At 41.2% G+C, this 17,931-nt stretch overlaps 1 protein-coding gene across 1 annotated transcript in view; it reads right to left on the bottom strand.

The window, feature by feature from the left end:
* Positions 1-13,540, bottom strand: part of mao (monoamine oxidase) — a 51,766-nt gene extending 38,226 nt beyond the window's left edge. The window contains exon 1 of the mRNA XM_014164473.3: positions 13,253-13,540. Coding sequence (XP_014019948.1) covers positions 13,253-13,304 — 52 coding nt within the window. The 5' untranslated portion in view covers positions 13,305-13,540. The remainder of the gene's footprint in view (positions 1-13,252) is intronic.
* Positions 13,541-17,931: the final 4,391 nt, after the last annotated feature.

Here is a 17,931-nt window from a genome sequence, read left to right as displayed (position 1 = left end):
TGTTTGTCTATGGAGATTGCATGGCGGTGTGCTCGATTTGTGTGTTCACATACTTTTGTATATATAGTGTATTTACTGTCAATTGCAATGCACTAAGGTACTTTTTGGCCCGTTCTGCAAATGAACTTGGCATGCCTCACTTGCAATCGCATTTAAACTTATAGGATACTTTAGATATGCTTATGGCACAAACTGTTAAAAACAAAAAAGTTTCCTGTAATTTTACAGTAAGTTACTGGCTACTGAGTTGCGGTGAAAATAATGGAAACAATTTTTAATACACTAAACAAAAAGATAAACACAACATGTAAAGTCCCATGTTTCATGAGCTGAAATAAAAGATCTCAGAAATGTTCATTTGCACAAAATGTTGTGAACAAATTTGTTTACATCCCTGTTAGCATTTCTCCTTTACCAAGATTATCCATCTACCTGACAGGTGTGGCATATCAAGAAGCTGATTAAACAGCATGATCGTTAGGCTACAGTAGACTATCTGAAATAAGATGTAGGCCTATCAGGGGCTATAGGCTGCCTGCATCTATCCAAGCAAACCACGGCAAAGTTCAATTACAATTATAAACCCAGATTTTAGTCTGTAGCCTATGCCTATTGAAATTACAAATCAATCTTGCAAATGGGCCAGTTACAAATGTTTTTAGTCTATATCTGGCACATGATAAGAGCCCAATTGCCAGAAATAGCCTAACAATTGTTTTGAAGTTCGTCCTAGTGTTTCTTGCTCAGAGATTTCGAGATCCTCTGTCCAACTTTCATCACTCAAACTCTCCTGTCGGATTTATCTATAGTTATGCACATGCGCACAAGGGATTTATTTACAATTATAAATGAGGTTCAAGCCCTGAATGCTGATTGACCGAAAGCCGTGGTATATCAGACAGTATACCATGGGTATGACAAAAAATGTATTTTACATTGGTAACCAGTTTATAATAGCAATAAGGCACCCTGTGGGTTTGTGGTATATGGCCAATATACCACGGCTAACGGCTGTATCCAGGCACTCCACGTTGCGTCATGCTTAAGAACAGCCCATAGCCGTGGTATATTGGCCATATACCACAAACCCACAGGGTGCCTTAATGCTTAATCATAGCAGTGAAATGAGTTAAATCGACATCCGTTAATGTAAAATTATCTGCCGATTTTAAGAAGGGCAAATTATATTTTCTCTTGCAACATATTCCAATTAGTTTACTAAGTCATGTCATAGTTCACAATAACTATTATTTTGGTGAAAATTTTGCTTCTAACGTAGTTACAAGTTACGTCGATATTCCTTATTAATTGGCTCAATACAATTATGGAAAATGTGTTTATTGTATAAATATGGCAACTCCTCTCTTGCTGGCAGGTTTTGAGTTGTCATTGGGCTAGTAATTTTAGCGATACCTGGCAACCCTGAGTGGCAGCAAGAGTTCTGTAGGTTACTGGCAACATCTCCACAGTGAGTTACAATAACATTCCAGTAAAAAAAGACAAATTCACAGCAACAACTTGCCATTAAGTTAATGGAATATCCACAATAACCTCTAGTCTATAAAGACAAGCTCATCACTGACACACTCTCTTAAAAAGTCTGAAGAACAGCCAGTGCCAAAGGAATTGCTCTACTTTCATTGGCATAACCATCAAACAATTAAACGGTTACAACACTTCGACTGACGGTTGGCATAAATACACATATATTTGATCAGGCCCCAAAATATGATAATGCCCCCACCAGTACATTGCCCCCACCTATCAAAGCACAGTGATGATCATACATTATATTCAAAATATTGGGTAGAAAAATATCCTATTATACCTACCAGGTACTGAACTGTACCATGTGAGTTCATATGTGTTCCTGTGAAGTGTACCTTTGACCTTTTTGTACCCCCAGGTAGCAACACTGTGCCCTAACCGTCATCCCCTTATATTTATTTTATTTTTCGTGTTTTTTTTTCTCCAATTTTTTTTAATCTATTATTATTTAAAAAATGTTTTAACATAGTATGAATAAGTACGAACCTGGTGGCTCTGCAAAAACATTGATGCACCCCCAAACCAAGAAGAAGCAAGTTGAAATCCCCAAAGTGTTAATGTATACCAGGGATGAAGTGCCGCAAGCACCTCATGTTTTTGATTTAACTGACCTGGATGACCAGGTGTGTTGAATTTAGGCAATCACTGAACTGATCAACTGGCTCAGTTGGTCGGGTGTGGTCTAGTTAGAACAAAATCCTGCAGTACCTGTGGCACTCCAGGAACTGGGTTGCCTACCCCTGATGTGAACTCTATGTCAAGTGTCCTTGAGCACTGCTAGTTTTATGTTGATGTCATATTGGTGGTGATAATTGGACAATTATTGACTTGGACTCTGGGCAGCTTTTAGCAAAGTGCAGAAATGCATTAAGTCCGTGGCCAAATCTTTTTCATGCTCGAAAGATCTGGTGTTATAGCTGCACTGTAGCAGGATGTTTCAGGTTGTTAGTGACCAAGAGGTTTTTATTTCAAATCCCAAGTGTTGTTACAGTACAAAATTACAGTTTTTTACACTAATTGTAATCAGAATACAACAGTATACTGTCATTTTATAGAAATAACACCAAGTAGTATATATTTACTTTATTTTACTGCAACGTTAGGCAAAGTGCAGAAATGTATCCATTACACCAGCAGACCTGGTGGTGCAGTAGGAACTTCAGGTAGTTAGCAACCAGGAGGTTGTGAGATCAAATCCCAAGCGAGGTTGATTCCCAAGTATCATCATACTGTCTATTAACACCTGTATTTAGCTGTAAAAATACAGTAACTAGTTCTATATTTAGCATATTTTCACCGTAACTGGACAAAAACCTCCAGGGGACCATGACAGAACGTTCTAAAAATGTCCTTGGGGACATCCCTGGAACAAACCGGGAACTAGACAAAACCTGCAGGGGACCATGACTGTTTAAATTTAATTAACGTCAATTATGCCTTTCAAAGTAAAATATTCTAAATTAGATTTGACACCTGGGTTTTCAAATGATGTCACGTGTAGTTTCAAGTTATCACATATTGACATTTTGCATTTGCTTGTTGTCACATTCATTTCACATGAGCTCATGTTCTCACATGTTGTCACATGTAGTTTTATGTTATCATATGTTGCTTCACATGTTATCACATTAACTTCCCCTTAAATCAAATGTGATTTCATGAGGTCACACACGATCACGTGTTCACATGTGAAATTCATAAGGTTTTTCCGTAAGGGAGGAGTTGGCTAAACAGATCCAAGACAGGGCAAGACATAAGACCATAGGAGTTGCTACGGCATTGTCTCACAAGGGCTACTCATGCAAATGCACAAGCTTCTGCACACTGGTATACTTGTAACTGCTTACAGTTTGACACTTGTTTTCTTTTAACCTGGCAGGATTACTAAAGACATCCAGCTGTGTGTGTGTGTGTGTGTGTGTGTGTGTGTGTGTGTGTGTGTGTGTGTGTGTGTGTGTGTGTGTGTGTGTGTGTGTGTGTGTGTGTGTGTGTGTTCGTGTGCGTGTGTGTGTGTGAACCTCAAAACCTGTCAAAAGAGTGAGATGAGACTATTCTATCTCCCAGATAATGTGGAATGTTCTTTCCCTGGGCTCTGCCAACACAGAACAGCGACACAAAACAAAAATCCAATGCCAAGAACACAACAAGAGGACATTCTGCCATTGTCCTAAGGCCCTAAAATGCTGTCTATCGATCCCGCAGAGGGGAGACATTTACAAGACGTAAGGCGACAGACAGTGATTGCCTTTTCAGATCTATCAAACAAAGCAGCTGTATCGAAAAGCAATTATAAGATGGAGAGATGTGTGAAATTGCATGTTAAACAGGTCATGTCCGCAGGGTGGTGAGAGAGAAATTGAGAGAGAGAAAGTGGGAGGGAGACAGAGAGAGAGAGAGAGAATGAGAGAGAGAGAGAGAGAGAGAGAGAGAGAGAGAGAGAGAGAGGAGGAAGATGAGAAGAGACGAGGAAGACGGGAAGAGACAAGAAATGGAGGGAGTGTGTGAGAGAAAGAGGGAGGGAGAGAATAGGGAGTCAGAGAGAGACCGATGGAGAGACAGCAAGAGAGAGAGAGAGAGAGAGAGAGAGAGAGAGGAGTAGAGAGAGAGAGATGAGCCTCTTTTCCCTACATTCATATATAAAAAGGTTCTAAAAGGGTCCTTTGTAGAGGGATAAGGTTCTACCAAGAACCGTATTCATCTGAACAAAGGTTCTTCATAAGGCAAAGGATTCTACTTAGAACCTTAAACATCTTAAGAACCGTTTTTGGAAGAAACGGTTCTTAAATTATCCTTTGGAAGGAAATAATGATTCGTTGAAAGGCAAGAAGTATTGATTCAGAAGTAAACTAATACAATCTGTTAGTTGGACTTACAGTATGCCCCATTACTGAGATGGTTGTTCCAGTTTAGATGATTTATGTAGTCTAAGTAATCAGTCTTCCCTACCCTGGCAGTCATTCTGAATGAAAACGGTTGTGGATGATTAAGAGTTCCAATTGTTAGATGTCCTTACTCTGGCTGGATCCCAATGGGAAATACACATCACTTTGCAAGCATAATGCGACTTGCAGGCTTGATGTGGCCAGGTATTTCCTAACACCACTGTGTTAGGGTATAACTAGCCCGTCAAAGAAGGGTCTTATGATATATGTAATGTATACTGTCCTACAAAGGCAAAACGCAGTAACTACACTTTTGATAAAAAATTGAGTTAAAACTGAAATCAGGCTTTGTAGTATCTGTTTTATCTTATGACAAAGTGTACTGGTTCAATTATGTTCCGTTTCAGAGAAAATGGAGTGTGACATTTGCAGTAACTACAAAATCCAAGTACAAACTGAGGCAAACAGCAATAACTGAAGTTACTGCACTTTGGCTATGTTCCACCTTGTTGTGACTGCAGTTACCCGCTTTGCCATACAAAGGCAAAGAGCCGTAACTACGCAAACAGTGAAACGGAGAAAAATGGCTTGAAAGTTTATTTGCTGTCCATCCAAATATGTTGTAGACACGTGATAATGTATTATCTTACTATTAAGTAATTGTCTATGCATATCAGAATAGTGTGTAAATTGTATTTTTGTCTCTTGGTCTTTCTAATATATAACTCTTATTTAATGTTTCATTTTGAATTTAATGTAATATCATATGTTGCTCTTGTCTATAAATGTTTTGTACTTTTTGTTTATCATGTATTTGTATGTTTTATGTGGACACCAGGAAGAATAGCTGCTGCATGTGTGGTAGCTAATGGGGATCCTAATAAACTAAACTAAACCGGAAAAAAGTATTCAACCTTACTGTGTTTGGTCCTTGATATATTGGTGTACTTTTACCCCTGCCAGAGGTGCATGGTTTGATCATCGATCAGATCAATCTATCTATCTATTAACTAATTACAATGAATCATCTTTGTATTAGAGTCCCTGCAGTACTCTTGAACCTCTCCCACAGCTTGACTGCCATTATCTAACATCCCATTATCTAACATCCCATTATCTAACATCCCGTTATCTAACAATAAAGAGCTCATATGTCAGTGTGGACTCATCAACCACCCTATCTATAATATTCCCTCTGTCTTTCCAGCTGTGCAAACAAGAAAAGCGATCAATTAACTTTTATCATTTGATATATCGGTAGTGTATGTGCTCTACTTTATTTACCTGCTATAGATTAATGTTTGAGATGTTTCTTCGAAGCTTCAGCTGTGTCTCTCTCACCCTGGAAACAATGGCAGCTATGGATTTGAATAGCTCTCTCTCTCTCTCTCTCTCTCTCTCTCTCTCTCTCTGATGTTTGTCAGAGTGATGAGAACACCTGAAATGACTGTATACCAGCACACAGAACACTGTGCCCTCTTTAGAGAGGTAGTCAAGTGAGATCAAACGCACATTATTTAGTAGGTAGGAATAAAATACATAGAGACTGCGCTTATAATCTCCAGGAAGTGTACCACACCTATATTTATAGACGTAAGACAAGCACTAAGTTCATGATGGCGCCGGTGGGTAGGGCTGCCGTCTTATTGGCCCTCAACCAAACATGCTATTTTGTTTGTTTTTTGGCGTTGTTCGTAACTTGTTTTGTACATAATGTTGCTGCTACTGCCTCCTATTACCGAAAAGAACTTCTAAACATCAGAACTGGGATTGGAGTATTTTATGATAAACTGTAATCTTCAATGAGTCGGACGCGAGGGATATACTGTTGACACCCGACCAGGCCCCGATACCTGTGATTCGCTGAAGAAGGAAACGGCAATTCCGAGGTAAAAGATCAGGGTGCCTTGTGAGGACCAGGCGACGAGTGGCTAATCTGCCCTTGCCCTCCGCTCTGCTAGCTAACGTTCAATCCCTAGAAAATAAATCGGACGAACTGAAAGCACGTATATCCTACCAACGGGACATTATAAACTGTAATATTTTATGCTTCACCGAGTCGTGGATGTTGTATTCGGCGCATGTGACAAATAACATTTTATTTTATTTGCTTTGAATTAAGGCGGTCTTTACATATTTAAGTTTTCATTTTTATGAAAGACTAACACCAGGAAATCAGCTCCAAGTGATTTTAATTCAGGAAATCTGTTCCCAAGTATTCCCACACATAATATAGAGACACGTAATCGTATAGAAATGTAAGCAAGATTTGAAATTATGTTTTAGTCAAATATTATATATGTTTGGGCTTCTTGCAGTCAATTTGCAGTCTACAAATGATTTGTAATTATGTTCCGGCCCCCCGACCAGCTGCTCAAGAAAAATATCGTCCCGCTGCTGAATCTAGTTGATGATCCCTTCTTTACGCCCGAAGCCCCTGAACATTTTATGCAAAATCCTTTGTATAAACAGTACTGTAGCTACAATACTGTAGATAATCCTAACCCACACCTGTTTTATCTTGTGTACCACAACACATTGAATGCAGGGCTCTCTGCCTCCGCTGACACTAATACAAAAGGCAAGCTGGAGTTGGCTGGCTGAAGGCCTTTGGAAACATCTACTGAGTCTTGACCCAGAATTTCTATTGAGCGTGATGCAATTACACAGCCACTTAACTTTTACACCAATGTTCCAGGGGAAAGGTTCAGGAGAAGGGGAATCCAGCTGCTTTCTATAAATATCTGGCCCTCAGTCAACAGCCCAGTCAAACCAAGCCTGCGTCCAAATCGCTAAGCAGTGTATGTCAAAGCAGTGTGCCGATACCTGTATTACTTTATCAGAAGCATGTGATCAATGACGTCCGAAGCTTCATTTTGTCAAACAACCACCTTATTGATTTGGTATTGGTTTCGGTAGAAGAAAAGAAAAGGCTAAGGCGTGTGGGACATCGTCTATAATAATTTGGCTGGTCTAAATTCTTTTCACCAGCAGGTGTCACTAGTGTACACTGTGTTGATCAAATCCTCGAGTAATGAACCTATTTTCGACACAATTGGCTGGAAAGTCCCAATGCTTCAGAAAGCTCTGTTTCTCCATCACTAGTAAATAGTGGACAGAACATACAGGTTATTTTTGACCCAGCTAGTTGGGTCACTTAGTTAGGTTATTGGCCTGGAGGCATGGTTTAGTAGGGGCTTGGCTTTCAGATAGTTATTTTTGGCCACCCATGAGAGTAAACGTCACTCCGGTTAATCTGTTTTCTTGTATTGTCAACAAATGTTACGGTTGAGCACTGACACTTTTGTAGCTTAATGAGGTGTATACAAGTTGAGTTCCTCAAGTGCCTATGTTTATCCCAATGTTTGAATAGTTACCACTTGGTTATCATATTTAAATAATAATGTTATTAATTGCATATTAAAATATTTACTTGTAAATCAGAAACAATTCTAAAAATCAACTTGCAATAAAGCATGCTGGCAAATATGATAATGATGGGTGTAGTTTTGGTTTAACACTGGTTATTAACACCAACACCGGGGTTATTTTACACCAATGAGTGTTAATTTAACACTTACAGAGTTGATTTAACACCAGCATCAACACTATAAATGTCTCTCTCTCTCTGGTTTGGTAACAGTCTGTGTTAAATGTTCTCTACACTCTCGGAATTCGTGATGACTCAAGGAACCCTGGAGATCCTCAAGGAACCCTGGAGATCCTCAAGGAACCCCTGGAGTTCCTCAGGGAACCCCTGGAGTTCCTCAGGGAACCATTGCTAGTCAATGGTTCATATTTGCACATTCGGTTAGTTGATGGGTTCTTGGAGGAACCTTTAATGGTTCAATGTAGCAACATTGAGGTTGAACACTGACAGAGGCTAACAGAAGTGTCTGAGCTCTACAAGAGCCTATGCATATTCCAAAGTTGGGTGGCATTACCCCCTTTCCCCCTTCCCCCCTCTCTCTCACCCTCCCTCCATCTCTCTTTCTCCTATCCTTCATCCCTCTCTCCTTTGATTAGAGACAGTGATTGTAATAAGTGGGCCTCATTGTCACCTTCTAAAGGGCAGCAGCACAGACAAACAGAGATATTTAAACCTTGTCCTAGTGTAACTGTAGGAGAGAAAGAGAGAGATAGAACAAGAGAGAGAAAGAGAGAGAGAGGAGCAAAGTGTGACACACTATGATTAATATGTAAACCTGCAGAGACATGCTTTTATTAACACAAAGGGGTAATTAAGAAATATGTATTTCTCTATTGCAGAATAATTTGATCGATGAATCTGTCTATTGTTGAATTTATATTGCAGAGGTGGTGGATATGCTTAAAACGATGCTGAGATTACCTATAAGGTTCGGGTTTGCATGCAATATCTTAATGCTATGTATGTTTCCAGGCTGTATCACATCTGGCCGTGATTGGGAGTCCCATAGGGCGGCGCACAATTGGCCCAGCATCGTCCGGATTAGGGATTGGCTGGGGTAGGACGTCATTGTAAAAAATAATTTGTTCTTAGCTAACTTGCTTAGTTAAATAAAGGTTAAATACAAAATACTAAAAATAAATTCAACATAAAGTGATGAAAACTCTATTCCACTTCAATTCAACCCTGAGACAACCCTCTCTACGGAACCCTCTCTACGGAACCCTCTCTACGGAATTCTCATTTATTAATCATAGTCATTCACATACAAGCCAAAAGACCTCTCCTTAACAACATTTAGCATAACTGATACATTAGGCTGTAGTATGGAAATATGATTATATTGGATTTGAAACGATAGTATGTGATTCACTAACAGGAACATTGGTGTAGCGGCTGATAAACTGGTTTTAATCCAGATATTTAACATGGTCTGTCCTATTAGGAGTTGAGCTCTTATTGACTGTCTGCAAGCACTGACTGGCCTAAATCAATGTTTCCCAAACTCGGTTCAACACAGGTTCCACTTGTCGAAACCTGTAATAGCCCTGTGTTACACTTCCTCAACCAAGACATTTGACGCCTCTTGTTTTGTCTCCAGGAAAGAAAAGAGTTTACTTACTATTTATTATCTCAGCTCACTGGTCACCATAGCAGCACCCACCCGTAGCACTTCCTTTGGCCGCCTCTCCTTCCAGTTCTCTGCTGCCAATGACTGGAACGAACTGCAAAAATCACTAAAGCTGGAGACTCTTACCTCCCTCACTAGCTTTAAGCACCAGCTGTCAGAGCAGCTCACAGATCACTGCACCTGTACATAGCTCATCTGTAAATAGCCCATCCAATCTACCTCGTCCCCATACTGTATTTATTTATTTATCTTGCTCCTTTGCACCCCAGTATCTCTACTTGCACATTCATCTTCTGCACATCTACCATTCCAGTGTTTAATTTCTATATTGTAATTACTTCGCCACCATGGCCTATTTATTGCCTTACCTCTCTTATCCTACCTCATTTGCACATGCTGTATATAGATTTTATATAGATTTTTGTACTGTATTATTGATTGAATGTTTCTTTATTCCATGTGTAACTCTGTGTTGTTGTATGTGTCGAACTGCTTTGCTTTATCTTGGCCAGGTCGCAGTTGCAAATGAGAACTTGTTCTCAACTAGCCTACCTGGTTAAATAAAGGTGAAAAATTACTCACCACTCAGCTTCTAAAACTGTAGAAATAAAATGGGTTCAACCTAGTCAAGTCTGGAGTCAGACTTAGAAGGCCCCAGTGACAGTCAGTGCCGTTTAAGATGAGGGAGGACGCAATTTTTTTTTAATGAACATGGCTTTATTTCTCTTACAGCATATTGGATGACTGTCATTCATATTCCATTCACCCAGCTCAACGTAACATCCATAGATTTAGGCTACTACATGATACACTCATTTTCCCTATAGCCATCATGAGGTTGATACAATCTAGCCTATGAAGGAAAGTTTACAACTTAGATGCACACAGGTCGAGAGAAACATTTGAGGTGACAGACAGGGATGCATGGACAGACAGTGATACATTCAATACCGCCTTTCACACTCTTGCCTGCATATAGTGTGTAATCCTTAGTTCAATAGTTGCAAACGAGAATTTCTATTGGTCAAATTCAGGTATGTTTATGCCCGTTTGGTTCCGTTTGCTTCCGTTTAAGAAACGTTTTTCAACAGAATCGGATGAATGAATACATCACTGATCACGCGTAAATACAATTCACATTCGTAGCTACCAAATTGTATTCCTTCTCGCATCTATGCACTCTCCTCCTCTCACCTTTTCCCTTCGCTTGTAGACTTCAATGCACAACACATCAGCTGTATGTGACCAGGCAACAACAAAAAAACGTTCTAAGCCCAACCATATCATAACCGCTACACACAGCCTACATTGTTGTCACTCGCTACAATCATGCAGTAACTTTACAGTGTACAGTTAGTAAGGGTATGTAGTGACGCCTCTAACACTGAGATGCAGTGCCTTAGACCGCTGCGCCTCTCGGGAGCCCCTATCTAGCTTTCTCTTGTTTCTACATCATTTTGGAATAAATTAATTTGTTCAAAACTGTTCAACTTTCTCTCTCTTTGAGTCAACTACTCACCACATTTCATGCACTGCAGTGCTAGGTAGCTGTAGCTTATGCTTTCAGTACTAGATTCATTCTCTGATCCTTTGATTGGGTGGACAACATGTCAGTTCAAGCTGCAAGAGCTCTGATAGGTTGGAGGACATCCTCCGGAAGTTGTCATAATTACTGTGTAAGTCTATAGAAGGGAGTGAGAACCATGAGTCTCCTACGTTTTGTATTGAAGTCAATGTACCCAGAGGATGACAGAAGATAGCTGTCCTCTGGCTACACCATGGTGCTAACCTACAGAGTGCTGTTGAGGCTACTGTAGACCTTCATTGCAAAACAGTGTGTTTTAATCAATTATTTGGTGACGTGATTATATTTAGTGTAGTTTTATCTTAAAAGGATAACTTTTTTAATGTTTTACAATAAAAAATATATAAAATCCACTGAGGTGGATGGTCATCCCCTTCCTCCTCTGAGGAGCCTCCACTGGATGGCACATGATTACAGACATTGATTCAGCCATAGCATACTATAAGCATTATTTTGCACAATTTCATTGGCAACAATATTTGAATGCGCTAATCCAACATATTCCATGTGGGAGGAGATATACTCTCTCCAGCTGCATAGAGAATGTGAAAAATCTGTCAATGTGCCCTTGAGCAAGGCACTTAACCATAATTTGCTCCAGGGGTGCCGTACTACTATGGCTGACCCTGTAATACAACACATTTCATTGCACTTAGGTGACAATAAAAATATATATTATTTTCATGTCACGGGCAGGACCTAAACCCTGCTTTCCCACAGGAGAAAACAACTTCTTAACCATTTTACCAAGAGAAAATTCCCTGTTGGGCTGAAGGTGACAGTGATTTTAAAGTCGCAGGCAGGGCTACTGCATCATAAAACCGTGAGCCTGACTCACGTCCGCTATATATAATATAGCTAATATTGCTGTTACAGTATTCTATATGCAATCCCAATTTAAGTGGATGCTTCCTCATAGCATTGATGCTTATAAGGCAGACTTGATTTTTATTGGGACTGTACAGCCCTCTATGAGGCTACACCCATACAGCTATTTACACACAGCAAATGCCACACCACCGGCTAGCCGTATGCATTATGTGGGGTTAGAGTTCAAATCAGGACACAGCTTTATGTGTGAGATGAGATGAAATCATGATCAGCAACTCAAATGACATCTCAGGCAATGACATATCAGGCAAACTGTGACTGCTAGTTGTGTGAAATGCTGACATGACAAATAAGATGTACACCTGTTGCATACAGGTGTAGGATCTTCATTTGACCAGTTTCTCACAGCAGGAAATGTATCCTGCAGCAAAAGGAAATGTGCATTATTGTACGGATTATAATTAATGGAAATGTGTATAGGGGTTGATGCATTTTTTTTGTTAGCGCAAATCAAGTCTGACATTTTAAAATGGAAATGACTAACTTTAGAAGCATTTTAAACCACCTTTCAGTTTTCTCAATGTCATTCAATTCAGCATTGAAAAAAGGGTCAAGTTTAAATTCGCTCCACCTGAGCCAGTGTAAACACAGGTCAGAGACCACTACAACATACCAAATGAATTTTGGACAGGTAACACGTAACTGTAATAGATTACATTTAGAAAGTAACTTACCAACCCTGTATAAGGTAAAATAAGGCTTTTAAAGTTTGTGACTGTGATGTGGAGAATTAGGCTACAGCAACCCTAGTCGGAAAGTCAAATGTCATATAGCCTATACTGCATGTTCATCATATCAAGTGCATGACTGCAAAGAATAGCACGAACAAAGATGCTCCAGTTGTTAAATTGTAACCACTGTTACAATATTAAAGCAATATGGTGCAACATGTGCATTTGGACACGCCTACTATAAAGCGACATGTTATCAGTCGATGCAGCTTCACGGAAGAGACTATCTACAAGCAAAGCAAATGCAGATGAACTGAAACTGCACAGTAAGTCCGTATTGATTAAGAATAGCACGTATTCAATCATGGCCAATGTAGGCTATATGCCTCTACAATAACAGCGCACATTTATTGTCTGACTTGTGGGCTACAGTGTTGCACATTTGTGCTGCAACAGTTGGCCACTTACATAAAGCGATGTGGCTACTATTCGTACAATATCATATCACCCCGAGTTCCTATCGATCCGTTCCTCGCAGTCTATTGTAATATTCCCAGTAGTCTATTTACTAACCGCAGTAAATTCTTTGGAAGCTTCCCTTTAAATTGCACGTACCTGATATTCCTCCTCCGATCACTATAACGTCGTATGTGTTCGGTGCTGTCATGGTGTTGTTTTGCCGGTCTCTCTCTTTCTCTCTGTACGTCCACAGCCTGCCGTTTGCTCGCCTCGCTCGGTGCTGGACGCCAGGCGGACAGAGGATCGCATCTGTATTAAAAGCGGGGAGACAGGCCCACTTGAGCCGACTCCGCCTACGGGTTGCAGCCTAGCCTACTCTGCATGATTTTATTCTGATGTCAGGGGTGAGAGAGGGACCGTACATGCTCTTTGTCCTAGAACGACACCTGCTCCAATTGGCTAGGTCTACTGTAGTATATGATTTGGACATTATATACTGAGATAGGCTAGTGTGATTGCATGCTTAGTAGCAATGTGTTATTTTGCAATCCTGCACATGTAGCCACTAATCTTGTAAAACAAGATTACAGTTACAGTATGCATGATACAGTATCAGGTGTTGATGTGTTGCAGTATCAAGTATGCCAGGTTATGGAGGGTCAGTTTAAAGTCTTTCACCTGTGACCAGACATTGGTCAATGGTCACTACAGAAAGGCTAACATTATAGATGCATTATTATGCATGGACAAGTAATGACTGAACATTAGTCTTCATGACTGAACATGATAGCAATTAGATAGCAAAGCATGAGCTAAGTGACACCGTTAAGTTATGTGTGATACATTTATAAGTTGTTATTCATACTGTAAATCATAGGCTATATAGGCCTACAGCTGCCCATATAAATCTATTTACAATTTGGATTTAGTCATTTATGTTGCCCCTTTGTGGAAATATTTGGTAATCAAAACACGGAATAAATGAAATTTTTACTCTCAGATTATGAACCTTTTACACTGCCATGGGGTCCAAAACAATCTCCAGCTAACTGAGCCCCTTTCTCTAGCCCTGGCCCAGCCCTGGCCTCACAGTGACTGTAGATCTCTGGGGTAACTAGTTGAGGTGTCTGGGGACCTTGACCTACCGCTATACTAGCCTTTCATGGGGGATAACAATGAGCATGTTGTGCAGTACACAGCAGTGTAGTGTAGAATATAGAGAGTGCGTAGGCAGAGATCTGTGTCCTTAGCGAGTGTCCAGTACAGTGTAGTATATGATCCATAATGGGTATATTGTGGTTAATCATATAATCTGAGTTAGATCCCATATGGTTTAAGCTAGTAAAGTGCCATGCTGCACAGCAAATTCTCCAGTGTTAGAATCAACATTGAAAGAGTGGGACCATATACACACTGGAACCAGTGTTAACACTTTGTATTCAGGATAATATGTTAATTGCTTTACCACATTTTTTGCAATATTATTTTAGTGCCTTGTTGAAAACAGGATGCATGTTTTGGAATGTTTTCACTCTGTCAATTAAGTTAGTATTGTGGAGTAACTACAATGTTGTTGATCCATCTTCATTTTTCTCTTTTACAGCCATTAAACTCTGTAACTGTTTTAAGGTCACCATTGGCCTCATGGTTAAATCCCTGAGCAGTTTCCTTCCTCTCCGGCATCTGAGTTAGGAAGGACGCCTGTATCTTTGTAGTGATTGGGTATGTTGATACACCATCGAAAGTGTAATTAATATCTTCACCATGCTCAAATGGTATTCAATGTCTGCTTTTTTATATTTTTACCCATCTACCAATAGGTGACTTTCTTTGCGAGGCATTGGAAAACCTCCCTGGTCTTTGTGGCTGCATCTGTCTTTGAAATCCACTGCTCGACTGAGGGACCTTGCCTTACAGTATGGTGGGGTACAGAGGTGAGTTAGTCATTAAAAAATCATGTTAAACACTATTATTGCACACAGAGTGAGTCCATGAAACTTATGTGACTTGTTGAGCACATTTTTACTCCTGAACTTATTTAGTGTGTTTCGGGGTTTTTTGGGCAATGTTCTATGTTAGTATATTTCTATGTCGGTGTCTATTTAGTCTATTTCTATGTTCAGGTTTTTTGGTTTGGCCTTCAATTAGAAGCAGCTGTTCTTCGTTGCTTCTAATTGTAGGTAATATTTAAGTAGGGGTTTTTGTCACTGTGTTTGTGGGTAGTTGTTCTGTGTATAGCCTTACAGGACTGTCTTCGTCATTTAGTTTGGATAAGTATTTTGTTTGTGTTTTTCCTTCTAATAAAGAAGATGAATATACACGTTCCCGCTGCGTTTTGGGCCACTCAATACGACGAATGTTACACATTCTCAGTGAAACTGGAATTGTTAACTTTAACCATTCCTCCAGATATTTGAAAACATCCTTCCAGAAAGGTAGCACTAATGTACATTCCCATATTGCGTGTAAAAATGTCCCAGTGTCTTTTTGGCATTTCCAACACAGATAACTTATGAAGCCTTGTTGGGGTCCAATAAAACCTATGTAGTATCTCGTATTGAGAAAGTTTCCCGCTGGCTTCCCTTATGTTCCTCCCTGAGCTGGACAAGATCTTCAACCAGGTATCTTCCTCAATTTCACACTTAAGGTCAATTTGCCATATTGTTCTGAGGTTTTTACAGTCTTTACTCTGCAGATGACTAAATATTGAGTAAGAATGGCTGCTTTATGTTTGGGTAATTCCAAATTCTCTGCAATTGGGTTCTTTCCTGGATTTTGTTGATAGCCGGTTAACAAACATTCTCTCAATTGTAAATATTTCCAGAAATGCTCCTTTTCTCCCACATCATATTTTTGTACCAAATCTGAGTATGACATTAAAACATCTTCATTTTACAGATCACCTAGGGTATAGTATGAATTCATTTCATTAGCCACTGTTTCCAGTACACAGACTTCTTTCATGTCCTTAGCCTAGGATTGTGTCACGACTTCTGCCGAAGTCGGTTCCTCTCCTTGTTCGGGCAGTCGACGTCACCAGTCTTCTAGCCATCGCCGATCCATTTTTCATGTTCCATTTGTTTTGTCTTGTTTTCACACACACCTGGTTTCAATTCCCTAATTACATGTTGTATATTTTCCCTCTGTTTCCCCCATGTCCTTGTCAGGAATTGTTTATTTGTAAGTACTCGTGCTATGTGTTACTGGTGCGCTACGGGTTTTGTACCCATGTGTTTGTTATTTTGGATGCCGTTACTTTTATATATTAAACTGCTCCGGCTATTCACCAAGTTCTGCTCTCCTGCGTTTGACTTCCCTGCCACCAGTTACGCACCCCTTACAGAATTCCCGACCTGCTATGGAGTCAGCAGGAACAGGTGCCCCTGGTATAGGGGTCAATGAGCGCATCCAGGAGCAAGCGAAAGTAATCCACCATCTCGGTGCCATCATGGATCAAGTTATCCAGACCCTGGACCGTTGGGAGAGACAGGGAGGTCCTCCAGTGCCTTCAACGACGGGGCCCTGATCGACCACTACCATTGCAGTCTGCGTGAGGACGTCCGTCGGGAGTTGGCCTGCAGAGACACCACCCTCACGTTGGATCAGCTGGTGGACCTGTCCATCCGGCTGGACAACCTGCTGGCTACCCGTGGACATTCAGATCGGGGTCTGGTGGTTCCATCTCCTCGCACCCCCTCTCCTGAACCTATGGAGCTGGGAGGGGCGGTGCGTAGGGAGACCGGAGGGGGTTCCAGTTCGTGCACCATCTGTGGCCGCAGAGGGCACACTGCCGGTCGGTGCCAGGTTGGTCCCTCTGGGAGCTGAGGCAGCAGGCAGGGGCACTCTGGCGTCACCCCAGGTGAGTCTGCACCACTCTCATCCAGAGTCCTCTGTTGTCCAACTGTTTGTACCTGTTTGTTTTCCTGAATTTCCCAGCATCAGGCGCTCGCTCTTAGTTTAGCGATCCCCATTATTCCTGTGGTTAGACCTTTCCCAGTACACGCTCTGGATAGTCGACCATTGGGGTCTGAGCCTAATCAGGGAAGCCACTATCTCCCTGGCCATGGTGACGCAGGGGAGTCATGAGGAGAGAATCAGTCTCTTTCTCATTGACTCTCCTGTGTTTCCCGTGGTACTGGGCCTTCCCTGGTTGGCTCGTTGTGACCACACCATTTCATGGCAACAGAGGGCTCTCACGGGGTGGTCGCGAGAGTGCTCGGGGAGGTGTGTAGAGGTTTCCGTTGGTGCTACTATGGTGGAAAGTCCAGACCAGGTCTCCACTGTGCGCATCCCCCCCAAATATGCCGATTTGGCTCTGACTCAATTACCACCCCATCGACGGGGGGATTGTGCGATAAATCTCCTGGTAGACGCCGCACTTCCCAAGAGTCACGTGTATCCCCTGTCGCAAGCGGAGATGGTGGCTATGGAGACATATGTCTCTGAATCCCTGCGTCAGGGGTACATTCGGCCCTCCATTTCACCCGTCTCCTCGAGTTTCTTTTTTGTGAAGAAAAAGGATAGAGGTCTGCGCCCGTGCATTGATTATCGAGGTCTCAATAAAATCATGGTGAGGTACAGTTACCCACCACCTCTTATCGCCACGGCGATTGAGTCAATGCACGGGGCGAGCTTCTTCACCAAACTAGATCTCAGGAGCGCTTACAACCTGGTGCGTATCCGGGAGGGAGACGAGTGGAAGACGGCGTTCAGTACTGCCTCAGGGCATTATGAGTACCTCGTCATGCCGTACGGGTTGATGAAGGCTCCATCAGTCTTCCAAGCCTTTGCAGATGAGATTTTCAGGGACCTGCATGGGCAGGGTGTAGTGGTGT

Source organism: Salmo salar, chromosome 21 (assembly GCF_965601325.2).
Source record: "Salmo salar chromosome 21, fSalSal1, whole genome shotgun sequence".
NCBI classification, from domain to species: Eukaryota; Metazoa; Chordata; class Actinopteri; order Salmoniformes; family Salmonidae; genus Salmo; species Salmo salar.
This window is presented reverse-complemented; position numbering and strand designations above follow the sequence as displayed.